Source organism: Excalfactoria chinensis, chromosome 4 (assembly GCF_039878825.1).
Source record: "Excalfactoria chinensis isolate bCotChi1 chromosome 4, bCotChi1.hap2, whole genome shotgun sequence".
In the NCBI taxonomy this organism is placed as follows: Eukaryota; Metazoa; Chordata; class Aves; order Galliformes; family Phasianidae; genus Excalfactoria; species Excalfactoria chinensis.
Window position 1 is genome coordinate 23132578 of NC_092828.1, and position 15425 is coordinate 23148002.

The window sequence follows — 15425 nt, forward strand, 5'->3', positions numbered from 1 at the left end:
GGTGATCAGGAGTTGGACCTGATGATTCTTATGTGTCCCAACTCAGGATGTTCTGTGATTCCAAATCAAGAAAAACAAAATAAAAATGTAAGTACATTTCAGGTTTTCATTTCCTATTTTATCTAACAAGAAACCTCAAATCCTCCAATTTTAAATCTCTGAACTACAAATTGGTATAAAGACGAGGACACTGATAGCTTACTGAAAGTTACTAATAATGCAATATCAGTGAGGAGGGAAGAATTCCATCCCAATATCCAACTGCTTTTTCCAGTCATTACTAAAAATATCTATTCAAAGAGAGACTTCAACCATAAGCAGTTTTTTTTTTAATTCCATACCAGTACGCTACCTTGCATCTCACTAATCCATTAGCTAAACCAGTAAAGAAAGTATTGCAAATCTGAAATTAATATAACCAAATATGGAGGAAGTAGGCTTACACCATAAAATAAGCTAGTCTCACTTGCTCTACTCCTATCGTAGTAGCCTTTTCAGAGATGACACGTTGCTACCAGAATACCATTTTTCTTAAACTCTACTTTAAAATGTGACTGAAATCAAGAAAGTAATAAAGGCTATAATTTCCCTGTAATGCTGCTAGCAGCCAGTTCTGCATTTCTGATTCAAAAGCCATAGCCACTGATGTGCAGTCACATAAGAGAGATAAGACAGAAATGAGTCTGGCTGAAAAAAGGAACTGACCAGAATATAGAGAATGTCTTCTGTATGCCTTCCAGTGAAGTGGAGCATGCACCACCTGTCAACCTGAGTTCTCCATTCAGAGTGTTTTTGGGAAGTTTTATAAAGCAGCTAGCACCCAAACAAAGCACACTGACACATGAATGCAGTATGCCAGACAGTGGGTACATTTTCATTTCTTAGAATCAGAATTACTTTTGTCAAGCTACATTCACTGCCCAAATGCATTTCAAAGGTAGAAAATCCTTCAGAATTAAGAAGTCATCAGGATTTGCTGAGAAGCTGTTGCCAGAATCAAACTAAGGTTGCCAGAAACAAACTAAGGTAGCTAGAGCATATTGTTTAAATAAATATTCACTTCAGAGTGCAAGTTGGTCCAAAACTGCTTACCTTTCAACTAATTCTCTGTGCTTCTCACTCCACTTTTCAAAGTTCAGCTTTTTTACTGAGTTTGGAATGGGATGAAAGACAGAAGATTTAATAAATAAATAAATAAATAAATAAACAAAACCCAGTCTGAACCAGAAAACAAAATGTTATACGTAGCAGCAACAGTTAACTCTGGCACCTTTTTGTTCCTTTAAGTTGAAATAAGATCGATGCTAATCAACTCTATACCATACTTAAGAGTAGCACCTTCCTCTGTCTCTCAGAACTCTGTGTGGAAAGGCAAACTTAATTAAAGAGGAATTCTTTTCTTTTCCAAGCTCTTGTAAAATTTATTTCACTATACACAGACTTTCACATTTTATTCTCTCCCCATTTACTGTAAACTGTAATTTATTCAGCAGAGTTCACTTAGTAAATCTTTTGCAGAAAGGAAAAGTCAGGGCAAAAATATGACATCAGTACACTGAAACTCTTCTTCTTCAGGGCACAACACTATTTTACATCTATTATTAACTATGTTAATCCTAATTTTAATAATTCTGTAAGTATGAAAGACTGATTCTTAACATGCTTGTTGTTAGCACTTCAGCTAGCCCCATAAACGCAGGAGTAACTAAACTACATGTATACAGTGAACAGTAATTAGGCACAAAGTGCCCTAATTATGCTCTCTGTCCTTCAACTAATTTGAGACATTACCATGACTAATAAATCCCTCAGTACAAGCAACTAATGACTGAATAAGCCTTTTCAACATCAGACAGATGATCATCAGACTTTAATATCATAGGTCTTTGTTCTACTTTAAATATGAGGAAAACCAATCACATGAGCTTTAAGTTGAGATTAACATCTGTCAGGTTATGTAATGAATGGAAAAAAAAACCACAAAACGCTTGGATATAGTCAGGGTTGCTACCGCTATTTGCATCATGCATATCAAATCATTACACATAGAAATATGCGTATACCAAAAATGGTGTATTCAAATTTTGTTTTCCTCTCTCCTGTCCTTATACAACACATACAAGGGTCCCCAGTTCTCCCAGTAGAGTTATCTATGTGGAACCCATAGACTTCAGAAGAAGCTCTAGAGACTGGCCAGAAAACTTTAGTTATCTCAATTGACTTTTCATGCTTGTGCACAAGCAATATCAGGCTCCCAGAGGCCATGAGGTTTAAAAAGTAAAAAAGTAATGCACAGTAGCTTTGCGTAGTTGGAGGTAAAGTATTCCCTCTTTACATAGAATACTCTATCTGGTGAGTACTTAAAGTAAATATAAGTGCATACACATATATACATATATATACACACATATATATATACATACACATATATATAGGTATATATTTATTTTACATATGTATGTGCATATTCAGTGGTTCAGACAAATTCTACACTGAAAGGGCTGAAAGAAGCATGTCATTTTTCATTCTGCCTTACTGTCGTTACCGACAACTGACCCCGGGGCCAGATCCTTTCCAGAATAGACCCTGTGCAGAGAGAGACACAGTCATGGATGCCATGGAGTCTCCTCTCACTTTAACTGCTGGGTCACATGGCTTGTATACCAGCATGGCTTCCATGCATGTGTGTCCCATACACTCTCTACACAACCCCACACACACAAGACCCTTCCCACTTCCAGTGTCCTCCCTTGCATAAATCATGTCATCACAGGGTATCTGGCAAAGTGCTTCTTCATATCCCTGTTTCATAGTTCTGCTTCAGCTGCTTTGGCTGTTGCTACTTTAGCAGTTCTTTACTCAGGCCCATCCCCCAGTTGTCCTTATTCCCCGACAGCCTTACAAATTACATTTTGCCACACAAAGAAACACACAAGAATAGTTGTGTTAGCTCTGAAGAACTTCTCCAACAGCAGACAAAAAGCAAGCAGTTTGTGAATTTTATCAGTACATGGTCAGTGACTATAACATATACCAGGCATACTCACTCAGGTGCAAAAAAAAAAAAAAAAGTAATAACAATAATAATTAAAAAAATAATAATAAGAAAATCCACAATCAGGTCTCTCATCTGAATAAAATCAGCACAATCCTATTTTACTCCAGAAGCACTACTAACTTTCTCTGCTGCTATTAAGTTAAGGAACCCTTTGACTTGCATAGGGCATCTCACACATCTGACCTCTCGAGATAGGGTAAAAGAACAGATATCAAAGACAAAAGTGAAACCTCCTTTTAATGACTAGATCTTGGAATATTTGAATTTCTAGAAGACCAGTTCTGCTTGTCTGCCCAAAGAGTGAACTGGTTCAGCAACTAAAGATACAAGTAAAGTCTTTACAAAGGAAAGGAGAGACTAAGAGGAGGGAATCTGCACTTCACCTTCCACAGCCAAGTAACAAAAGGCTCTCACTAGGTATACCAAGTGGGACTTGAGAGTGAAAGCACCGCAGATGGGTCTGCTCCTGGCACATGCTGCATGCCCAGCTTTCAAAAGCTTGTATAATGACAGAGCACAGCAGAAATGGGAAGATCACGTCTTAGCCACCTTCACAAGAATAAGATCCACAAGAGAAAGTTTAAAAAATTGAGACACTCCACAATCAATAACTATACTCTTCTTCTTTTTATACCTGAGATCCCAGAAGCCCGTATGCTTTTGTCATGCTACACACAAGAAGCAGCTAATTAATCATAAAACATGCGTCAAAACAGCTGTTATTCACTTGTTGTCTTTTCCGGCATACTACTTTTACGATCTTCACAACTTTATAATTTAAGCTTTATGTTTTGAGTATTCAGTTAAAAACTTTTATTCAATTCCAGCTTTTTCTTGGAAAGTAATATTCCTGAAACTGTAAACATGGGAAAACATCGCTAGTAAAAACACCGTTTCAGAAGTTTGTCAAAAGAAAGCATTTAACCATACAATATTTTATAAGAAGTCAGTCCAGACAGGTAAATTTTCCAAAGAAGGTTTCAAGCATGTCAGACATCTAACCAGACATAATCTTGCTCCACAACAGCAAGCATGATATGGTTGCACTGAGGATGTGTATTTTATTGCACCATCAATGTGAATTCAGAGTCAGAGGACCCAGCCAAATCCCACACATGAAAAAGACCTGAAGCATTTCTGAAAAACAAGACATGGGAACTCTCAAGATTTATTTTCAAAAATCGATGACCAACTTCACACTTATCTGTTTTAGGAAATTTCCGTGGAAGTAAACTCTATTATGTATTTATTTATCTTCTTCTTTACTGGTATGCTTTATTCTTCACAGAAAATTTCCAGAAAAATACCATAGCTGCAAACAAAGAAATGCAGCTATTTAAAACATGTTTCAGAGTATTACCAGCTCTTTCCAGTGCTGTGGGACAGAGTTGACATATTCCTTCATCTTTATTCTTCCTAAACTAGTTCAACACTGATGAAAATATCTCTTTTCTTTCATCTCAGGTGCTTTTATCAATTTATTCTCTCCTCTGCCCCTTTTTGCTTTGCTTTACCAGAGTCTGGCATCTTCTTTTGTGCATCAAAATAGCTTTCTTTATCCCCCTGAAGTAACCATATTATTTATTCCCTACACATATATATTTTTCAATGTATATACCGTTGGGTTGATTCTTCTTCTATACATACTAACTCTCCTATGCTCTTTTCCTTCCCTAATCTCATAGTTCTCAGACTATTCATAATTTTTTGTCCTGATTCCTCTTTCCTCACTTCTATCCATGTTTTTACTGAATAAATGAATTTGGACCTTAAGTCAGAAAAAAGAAGAATAATCAGAGAAAAGGGTGAAAAGGTTTTAAAAAATTCTAAGATTCCTATCATAGAGAAAGAACCAAACCATTTTTAGGATAAGAAGTATCAAATAGGTAAAGTTTTGTTAAAAATAAATAAATAAATAAATTAAAATCACAGTTCTAACATAGTAAAAGATAGTGTCTCATTCACTCGTTCCCGGTAAGGAGAAATGTTGCTCCCAAATCTGAGAGTGGAGACTATCAGACTTGTGCATCTTAATGCAGAAGTATCGGGTGATCGAGCTCCTCCAAGTCATTATAGGTTTGAATTACATCTCTGAAAGACATGAAACTTTTCTCCCACACTCAATAAGTTTACTACAATTAATTTTAGTCACAGCAAGATCGTCATTTAAAAGCATTATCACATTTCTTATAAAATGATCTTCAAATTACCTGTGATACTAATGCAACAAAAACTAAGAAATAGTCAACCAGGCTTAATTAAGATCACTTAATAAAGGCACAATCTGACTGCAAATAACACTTATAAAAATGTGAATTTTTGACATTCATAACAAGTATTATGAGAGATACTTTACAGACAAAAAAAAATGTTTCAAGAGCAACACGAATTTCTCTCTTCCTATGTCAACTTTCATTAAATGCTCTGTAATACTGGAAATGACACTTGTCAAATTTGTTCTTATTAGTTCAAATAGCTTCAAAAATCTCCCAGAAATTATCATCTGGAATCAAAGCATTACAGTGATTCTTTATCCACCAGACCAGTCCTATAATACTAAGTTAATTTTCACTTGAAAATTCATGCAAATATTGATGTGCTCAACCTGGTATAAATGTCACCACTACTCCCATCAAGTCATAGTCCAAGAACCAACTGAAAATTTTCTTTACATCTGCCTATCTGCAGAGCATAATCCAGTTGGGTCTTTGAAAACTAGAGCAACAGAAATCCCACAGCCTCACTGCTTAGTGATTATTTTTTTCTTTATACCTTATTGGGACTTTCTCTGTTGCAATTCATCATCATAATTCCTTATTCTCTCACACATGGTTTAACAGAAGCTGAGCAGAGGGGTTCAGTCACTTCCCTCAGACTCCTGAGTATCTGTTCACAAAGCCCTGACCTGCTCTGCTTGCAAAGCACCCTGCTGCCCAACACAGCTTCTGTCTGACAGAGAATCTTCCCAGCTGCCTGAAGTCTTCCTGCACAACTTTACATTCAGACCTTATCAGATTCATAATGTTCCTCACAGACTCTCCAGGTCTCTCTGAATGGCAGCCCAACTATCAAATATATGAACTTGGAATAAGCAGTCTCTCCATAGTTTAAAGAATATATATTATCTTCAGTAAAACCATGCTAACATCATTACTCCAGAGCAGTCCTTTTTCTGCCCTAGATAAGTAAGGAAAAAAAGAACACAATTCTCACTTGCCCTGTTTCTTCACACCAATTACTCAATGCTCTGATTACAGACTTGTAGAATGTGTCATGTATTTTGTTTTGGCTAACAAAGCTTGGTGACTTATTGATTGTAACGCCCACAATCAAAAAGTATTCCTTCTATTCTCAGAAAATCATTACTACAATATCTTAAGGCAGTTCTTTGTCTAAAGAAGTACTTGAAAGTGCCCATTATGTTCAGTAAGTTGGCACTATTTTAGGGCAGATACTTCTAATTCTAGCTGAAAAGTTAGCAGAACCCTTATGCTATATTTACTTTAATCTTAGTGATCAAGAGTATTTTGTCTTTGTAAAAATTTTAGACAAATAAATATAGATTGGTCTTTTTCTACCACATGTCTTCTAAAGAGAGCTTTTCCAACATTGTATATAACAGAAAATAAAATTTATCAGGAAGATATTGTAAGTCTTAAGGAAATCTGTATATTCTTGGCTGAAACTGAAGAGTTAATGAACTGAAAGTCTTTGGGAGATTTATTTCAGATGGATTTCAATGAAACCTCACAATGTAGATTGGTAAGTCTATTGGTATCTATTGGTCTCATCTTCTTTATGAGTTTTGGACAGCAAGTACTTAAAACATGAGCAGCCATATTCCACTGCACAGTCAGATCAAACATTGGGGAAGAAATTGAGATTCAGAGAACAGAAGAAAAAAGGATAACCATAGCAAATTATAAAGCCTAAGTAGATATAAATGATTAGAGACAAATGGTACTAAATACTAAATAAAGTACAAAACACACCCAAACTACTAAGGAAGGACATGATATTGAATACACATCAAGATTCTGAAAAACTGAAAAATACCAAGCACAGGGAAGTGGTAGAGTTGCCATCTCTGGCAGTGTTCAGGAGGCATCTGGATGAGGAGCTACAAGATATGGTTTAGTGGCTTGTGGTAGCAATGGTAATGGGAGGACGATTGAAATAGATAATCTTGTAGGTCCTTTCCAAGCTTGCGATTCTATGAGTCTATGAACAGACCTTCTAGGAGTATCAGATTAGAATCATCAGACGAACACATATAAATCCACGTGCCAGATATTACAACTCAGTTCAAGAGACTGCAGATTTTTATCTGCAGTTGTCTGATGAAAGTTTAATTATCATCTAGCTCAAAATGAACTGATGCATTGCTGGTAGGTCAAGTGTTTTGATTAAAGAAACATTCTCAAGAATAGAGATAGGCCTAAACTGAAACTAATATAAATGAACGCTGAAAAGCAAAATCTCAAAATAAATAAATAAATAAATAAATAAAGCATTTATCCTAATTAAATTAAACTGTATGGCACTACAGAATTCTTCAAATCTCAAATTCTAATTTGTTAGATTTTTAACTTTAAAATGTCACATATGTCACAAGAAATAGATAAAATAAGCTCTTTCAGTGTATTTTCAATGATTTCAACTACTGGTATTTCTACATGCTCACGTGAACATCTTTTCTAACAGAATTCACTGTATATTTCTTGCAAAATCTCCAGGTAACTGGTTATCTACTACAGAAATAGCAAAACACAAACAAAATGAGCTTATTCAAAATGCTTTTGAGTTCTGGAACACACCTGAGCTGGTACCAGACTAAGAAAAATTTATAGACTGAAGCAGTAACAGAAACAGAGACTTGCGTTGAATGGCATACCATGAATGCAGTATATAGGTGAAACTGCCTTAATACAGAAAAAGCCAAACTACAATAACCAGACAATTGAGACATGTTTCTAAGAGAAATACAGTTAATAGGGTCTACTAACATTTTAGTGTAATTGCTGTTAGGCAATTCCAGTCCAATCTGAACATCAATGGAATTAATGAATAATCCCACAAACAGATGAATATACTCAGTAAGGGCTAGTGCAAGTTCCTACACTATGCAGTAAAAAGTTTGCTGTCTCTGCAAGCAAAATTTTCTCCACAGAACTATACTGTATATATATTTTACAAGAACATAGTCCCTCTTCTTTTCAAAGAAGTTCCCTACAGGATACAATCTGCAGGCCATTGGATGGATGGGATTCACTGAAAAAGCAAAATTCTAGGACCTGCCTCCACAGCTCACCTACAGCAGATCTGACATAATCTGGTACATATTCAAAACTCTGTGTGCTAATGGGGTCAGATAATTTTCTCCCTGAAGGAAAACTTTGGGGCTAGTTTATTTTTAAAAATATCTACATAATTTATTCTAGCATGTAAATGTGACATTGCACAATGATGATAAAAAATTATCAGTGACAGAGTTAGCAACGTAAATTAATACTTAATATACAACTTTTCCTAATATAAATTTCATCCAACTGAACTTTGTTCTGAAAGACAAATTGGACTATAATATTAAATTATTAAAAATAAGACTTAATGCCTCATGGTACACTGCCTTAAATAGGAAGAAAACTGTATTAAATGGATTAACCATCAGCAACTCTATAAAACCTTGAATAATTTAATCCAGGGAGAATGTATTTCATGTTACCTCAGATCCTTTCTATCTACAATTTCTGTCTATCTTCTTGAAAGCAAGAAAAATGACTGCATGTAATTTAGGAACCCCGAAAGACATTCAGAGCCTACCATGGATGAGGAAAAGGATTTGAGGATCAAGGCAGAAAGCAAAAGGAACACAAGGTACACCAGGGCAGTACTGGAGCTAATCCCAGGATATATTATCTCAGGAATATTAAGGAGTAGGGAAGTAATATTCTATGTGTATATACCAGCAGTGAGGCTAATATTTGTATAATCTGCCCATTTTTGAGGTCTGCTCTTCAAAGAAAAATTGCAAAGGGTTTACAAAATGGCTAAACGAACAGTTCAATATTTGCTGAAGAATTTTAAGTAGCTCAGTTTACTTATCTGAGAGAAAAATGTAAGCTGCTGTCAAAATGCCTCTTAAACTACTTGTGCCAAGGAAATACTTCAAGAAGTAGATTGTAGTGTGGGTAAATCCAATTCAGTGGAAAATTTCACTCTGCTCTGAATATCCCTGACTGCAACATGATTATGTGAAACTTTTGTTTTGGACTAGATCATTCATCCCACAAGAAATGCAAGGCATGTAACTACACAGCTGTTTCCCATTGTGGTGGGGAGGTGAGGAAGTTTCTCCAAGCAGGAAGTAACCTGCAAGATATCATGAAAGACTATGCTGAAAACAGGACATATCATAGTATCATAGTATCATAGTATCGTGCGAGTTGGAAGGGACCTTAGAGATCATCGAGTCCAACTCCCGGGATTCGAGCCCTCTGTGTAGCAGAGCGGCACTTCTACCCCCTGCTCCACAGGGGGGGATTCGAACCCGGGCCCCCTGGTGTTGCAAACGGGAATTCTACCGCTGCGCCACCGGAGGCACACATACAATGTTTTCTGACCAAAAAAGAGATTGCTTTTAAAATTTTCAGGATGAATTTGAGGTTCTCTGAGGGTTCTCTTCAAGGCAAAACCTGACCAAGGCTCACTGGACAAGAATGAGCTTTTACAACTGTTTTTGTTGTTGTTGTTGTTGTTGTTGTTTTTTTGTTTTGTTTTTTCTCTGATGAAAAGCAGCTTATGCAGACCACTCCACCATTCCTAAACAGCAACTACAGCCATAGGTCTGCACTAAGAGTTTGCCATACAGATCCAGAGCTACAAACAGAGTCATAGACTTCACTGGAAATGAACCAAAGCACATCGGATCCAGCAGGCCAGCTGTAGCACATGGCACAGGGGAAAAAGGAAAAAAGACAGCTCTAGCAGCTAGCAGAAGGAGGCAGCAGATCCAGTGGCTGGAAAACAGGAAAACCTCAGATAAGAAATGCTGTAAAATATCTTAGGCTCCTCAACAGACATCAACAAAGTTGATGCAGAAGTCAGATGAAAATTTGCAGCTTAGTTTATTCTGATATTGGTCCAGATTGTCACAGCAGATCCTGCAGATTTAAACAACCATCAATGAAAGCGTATTTCAGAAAACCTGTCTGTCTTTGTCGTATCACTGAGATTCCCCTCTTCTTCAAAGTAAATTCCTTTCTGACCAACACACCTCCAGTGTCACTGCATGATTTAACATTTTAAGTTGAAGGGCTTTTACATAGGTCAGTAAGCCACTGAACACTCCACACTACTTCCAGCCTTCTTAATAAAAGCATTCACACAAGTTAATAAATAAATAAATAAATAAATAAATAAATAATCATGACTTCCAAGTCATCTCCAGATTAATCCAATTAAGTCTGAGTTACTTCTTTTAACAAATTATTACTGTTAGGTAAAGTTGTACATTAATAAAACCTGAAATCCAACACCATTTGAAATGCTCCTGACAATGCACTGCTATAATTTATCTCTGTCACTTTTTACCAGATGTTATGATATTATTATTTTATCTGAGTGCATGCTCAATTTAGTATGCTGAGTAAGAAAGGACTGTGCAGGTAATTAAAAAAGCCGAGGCACAATTCTCTCACAAATATTACTATAAAAAATGTGTTTCTTTTCTTATCATGGGAGATGTTCACCTTTTTTTCCCCATATGTTCAAAATGCACATCCTCTTCAGTATATATATGACAGCAACACCAGGACTACTCATTTCATCCCAGAGTATATGCCAAGAGACTCAGTTATCTCCATTTATGTAGTCCTGCCTACTGACCACACAATCTAGATGCTGCATTTCAACCCAGAGTGTTACAGGTCCTCTACAGCTTCAAAGGAAAAACACAGGTCCTTCTACATCTTGTAATTCATTGTGGTCAGACTCGTATTTGTGAAAAAACTGATCAAAGCCAATGAGTGGCCACCTATAATATATTCTACCCAACTTAGTAAGGCTTACTTTGGAAGCAAGGATATTCTTATTTAAAAACACAATATTTAACAAACAGGAAGTTAAGAGTAATTCAAAATAACACTTGAGAACTTTTTTCTTTGATTGCCATAGTTTGAAGATTTCCTTTAAATCCACCACAAGAAAACAATGCACAAAAATAGTAATTTTTGATACTTAAATATTCCTACTCCAGAAATGAATAAACTGTTAATAAATTGTATTTTAAATAACTGACTGTACTAAGTAACAAGTTCTTCATGAACAAAGAGCAAGGATAACAATGAATAAGTATCATGTGTTCAAATGAAATACTAAATCACTATTATCAAGCATTAAGAAACCTGTGTTGTTATGACAGGCTTAGCTCTGATCCAGAAATTCATCCAAGAGGAAAATGTAAGCTATATTATGCATAAGTTGCTCTGAAAGTAATGCCTCCTATTTATTTCCTTGGAAACAGCAACAGATACAAAGAGCAAAGTTACACTGTTTGATATAGCAATTTTTTTAACACCGTCACCACCAGTAGCTAGGCATTTTCAGCAAAAATGAACAACAGCTTGTATGCCACTCTTGTAAATATCTACGTGGACATCCAGAACATGACTTCTCTTCCACATCACTGTCACCACTCTTGAAATGCACCACTCACCACCTCACTGTGCCCACTGTTTGCTTTCTATACACGTTCAGCAAGTGTTGTTGAATGTCAGTGGGTGTCATTTTCCCTGCATGGAAGAATTTAGTGACACACCTTTGCTTCATATACATTTCCAAATCAGATGGCATTTTGTCAGACTGCCCCTCTGCTGCCATGTTGCATGGCAACAAAATATAACAGAATATTGATATGAAGGTAACAGAATATTGATATGAAGGTTCAACCTCTAACTGCCATAACACCAACATTTGCCTCTGATATCATGGGCCAACGTAATAAGAGTCATTACTTTCAGAGCAGCACTCACATAAGTATTTTCCTAACAGATGCTGGGAGGTGAAAGAGAAAATGTTAGCTGGCACTTGCCTCTGCTGCCAGTCAGATAGCAATGGAGCACTTTTAACTGTGTTTTAGAACATCCAGGTAAAAAATCTAGAGAAGATATAGGAAAATAAAGTGAAGCCGAAAATACACTCTTGCAAAAGCTGACCAACGCATATCATAGTAAAGACATTTGGAGGATGCCCTCACTAATATGTTCTAACATTTGGCTAACCCTGAAGTCATCAGGCAGTTGGACTTGATATCTGAAGGATCTTCCAACCAAGCTATTCCATTCTGTTCTGTAGAAATGAAATGTTGCAGTGCATCTGTACCTGTATACTAAGACCTGAGCAATATTAATTATGGTGTCAGTCCTCATGGCCTCCCCATGAATTATCCATTTATTTGAGTTCAATAAGAATAATGGGTGTGCTGAATATATAAGACTGCAGTGGAAGGGGGAAAAGTTCATTTCCAAAGCGTGGAAATGGAAATGGAAAGTCTCACAGCCCTAGTTCTCCTGTAAAAGAGGTGAAGCTATTGAAAACATCCCTCCGCAATGTACTGCATACAGAACCATGAGAAAACAACTAATTTATGGGACATAGTTCAACTATGGGACAACTACTTTATGGGACATAGTTCAACTGCTGCAGATTCCTTCAATGAGGGAAGACTGATCCAATGATACACTATGGTTTTGGGAGCAGTACATTAAAAGGAATAAACTCTTGATTGACGTCTTTTTCACTTAGGCTTTAGCTTCACATGTTGTAACTAAAATGACTTCTACCCAGCCTCATCACAAAATATTTGGTGCATCAATGGGTTTTCAGAACCAGGTGATCTTTAAGGTCCCTTCTAACCCAAACCATTCTATGATTCTGTGGGATGCACATGAAAACTTCTTCAATTTACAGCCTTTTAAAAGAATCTCTTAAAATATGGGTTAGCTCCCTCAGGACGTGGTGGGTTGTTTTTGTTTTGTTTATTTGTTTTTTGTTGTTTGGTTTGTTGTTTTGTTTTTGTTTGGGTTCTGTTTTTTGTTGTTTTTTATACCAGACATAATTGGCATAGCCCAACCTATTCTTGAGAGAGTTGCTTCTGTGTGTGTTTGTTTGAACTTCAAGGAAAAGCTCTAGGTGAAACTACAGAAAAGAATCCAAAGCAGAATTGTGTTTCCATCCTACTTTGTGGCAGGCTGCTAAAGGGCGTAAAAGCTCCTGAGCTCTCTGCAAATACCCAGTTGTAATGCAGCACATATCAGAGAAGGAGGATCTGAAAAGCATGTCCATTTGCAGCCACTTAAAATAATAACAACAGAAACCTCTCAATAACCACCATTTTCCTATGTAGCCTCTGAATGAAAGACAAGCCTGAAAACCGTCCATTCAGATATATGCATATTTGTGCTAAAGGTTACATTTTATCTAAGATGTTTGAAGAACAGAAGAAAATAATGTATGTAAGTCACCTCTTTGTCTCACTGAAAACTTCTCATCAACTTCTTTATAACTGCTACTATTGAGATGTATACATAACAATCTACGCCTAGACTTGTAATCACGGCCACTTTGACGAACCAAAAAGTAACTTTCCCTCTTTCAGCTAGTCCTTCTCCCTGTAACCAAGACTTTGAGCTGATCAATTAGCATGCAGATTCTTTTCTCTCGAACCGCTTGATAATATATTTCATACCTGAGGTACAATGCGTTCATTAAGAAGCATTCTGAAATGCACAGCTGCACTGGTATAATTTCCATCAGTGCTTTTGAAAAATATTTCCATAATCTGACAAGGTTTTAAAAGACAGAAAAGTATAATCAATGGTGTCGCTAACTGGGATATCACAGCAGCCTTCTGGAGATGCTCTGAGATCAACATACTTCACAGAGACTGATATAAGATCAGTGCGTTTGAGAAAAGGATCTATATTCTAATAGACTTGTGGGAAAAGAAAGAAAAAAAAAAAAAGAATTGTTTATAAATTTATTTTTTGCCACATCTGCTTCAGCCTCTTGGAATGATAATTTGGTCTTCCTTCAAAAAGACTGAGCGACAGCTGAATACTCAATGCTGCCGTGTGATTGTTATGAGTATAACCTGTGGAATGGTGCACATAATCACTGAATTACTAATGAAGTTGAACAATCAGATCTTTTCCGTGGACACTAAATAACACACTTACACAACCAGCACCCAACTGTTGTGCCTTCAGCACTTCAATTCAGCAACTTCCCCTCAGCCCCCCGCCCCAAGCGACCGTTGCTAACTTCACGGAGCCGAGCACGACGGGCCCGATCACCCTACTGGGGACGTGCACAACCGGGGCTGGCAGCCCCCGACCACGCGCTGCCCACTCTCCTTCCCGCAGCCGCCGCTCGCAATCCCGCAGCGCGGAGCCAGAACCTCCAGGGAAACGCGGGCGCACGGCCACAGGGGCAGCTTGTTGCGCGGGTAGAGCGGTGAGAAACTCTCCCCGCGAACAAGTGGGATGCGGCAGAAGTTTTACTTTGCCGGTTCCCTCTTCTCCCGCAACCTATCGAAGTATCTTTTTAATTATTATTCTTTCCATTATTTTGCTTTATTTTTCACTTTCGCAGCACGCCCCCTCCTCCCTTTTCAAGGCACCCCCCCCCACCCGGCACCCCTCACCCCGCACTCACCCGCTCCCCAGGCGCACGGTAAGCAGCAGCAGCAGCAGCCGAGCCCCGCGGCAGCAGCTCCAACGGGATGCGGGCACCCCCCACGCGTCCATGAGAGTGCGGGCGCTCTCCCGTCCCCGACTTTGTTCCAGAGAGGCTGGGGAACGGCGACCCTGCCGATCCCACCGCCCCCCCATCCCCCCCGAGCGGCACACAGTGGGGAAAGGGAGGAGGAGGGGGGGAGGGGAATAAATAAATAAATAAAACACCCAAACAGGTAGGAACCCACTCTTCAAGGACGGAGCAACTCGCCCAATAGGCTCATCAGGTTGCTTCATAAATTATCCTAAAAACTGCCCGGCGAATCAATCCCTAGCAGAGGTGGAGCCTGCTTTACTAGAAGGGAAACACGCTTGGGGGGAAAGGGTGGCATTGATTTGCTATTTTCTCCAAAGAGGGAAATAAAACAGATCTTTAGGATATATAAATGTGATATATATAAAATATTAAATGTGCATTTAAAGCCACATGTATATATTTAGCTATTTTCTTCTGTATTCAGAGGATGGGAGAGTTGCGAGAGGTAACCTCGGCCCCGCCGCCGGGAAGAGAGCCTCGGGGGGTGACGTGCGCGGAGCCCAGCGGGAACTGCGCGGCCCAGCAGATCTGGGGG

At 38.0% G+C, this 15425-nt stretch overlaps 1 protein-coding gene across 1 annotated transcript in view; it reads right to left on the reverse strand.

Moving 5' to 3' along the window:
* The window catches only part of GABRG1 (gamma-aminobutyric acid type A receptor subunit gamma1), a 52756-nt gene extending 37584 nt beyond the window's left edge, over positions 1 to 15172 (reverse strand). The window contains exon 1 of the mRNA XM_072334264.1: positions 14774 to 15172. Coding sequence (XP_072190365.1) covers positions 14774 to 15090 — 317 coding nt within the window. The 5' untranslated portion in view covers positions 15091 to 15172. The remainder of the gene's footprint in view (positions 1 to 14773) is intronic.
* Between the last annotated feature and the right edge of the window lie 253 nt (positions 15173 to 15425).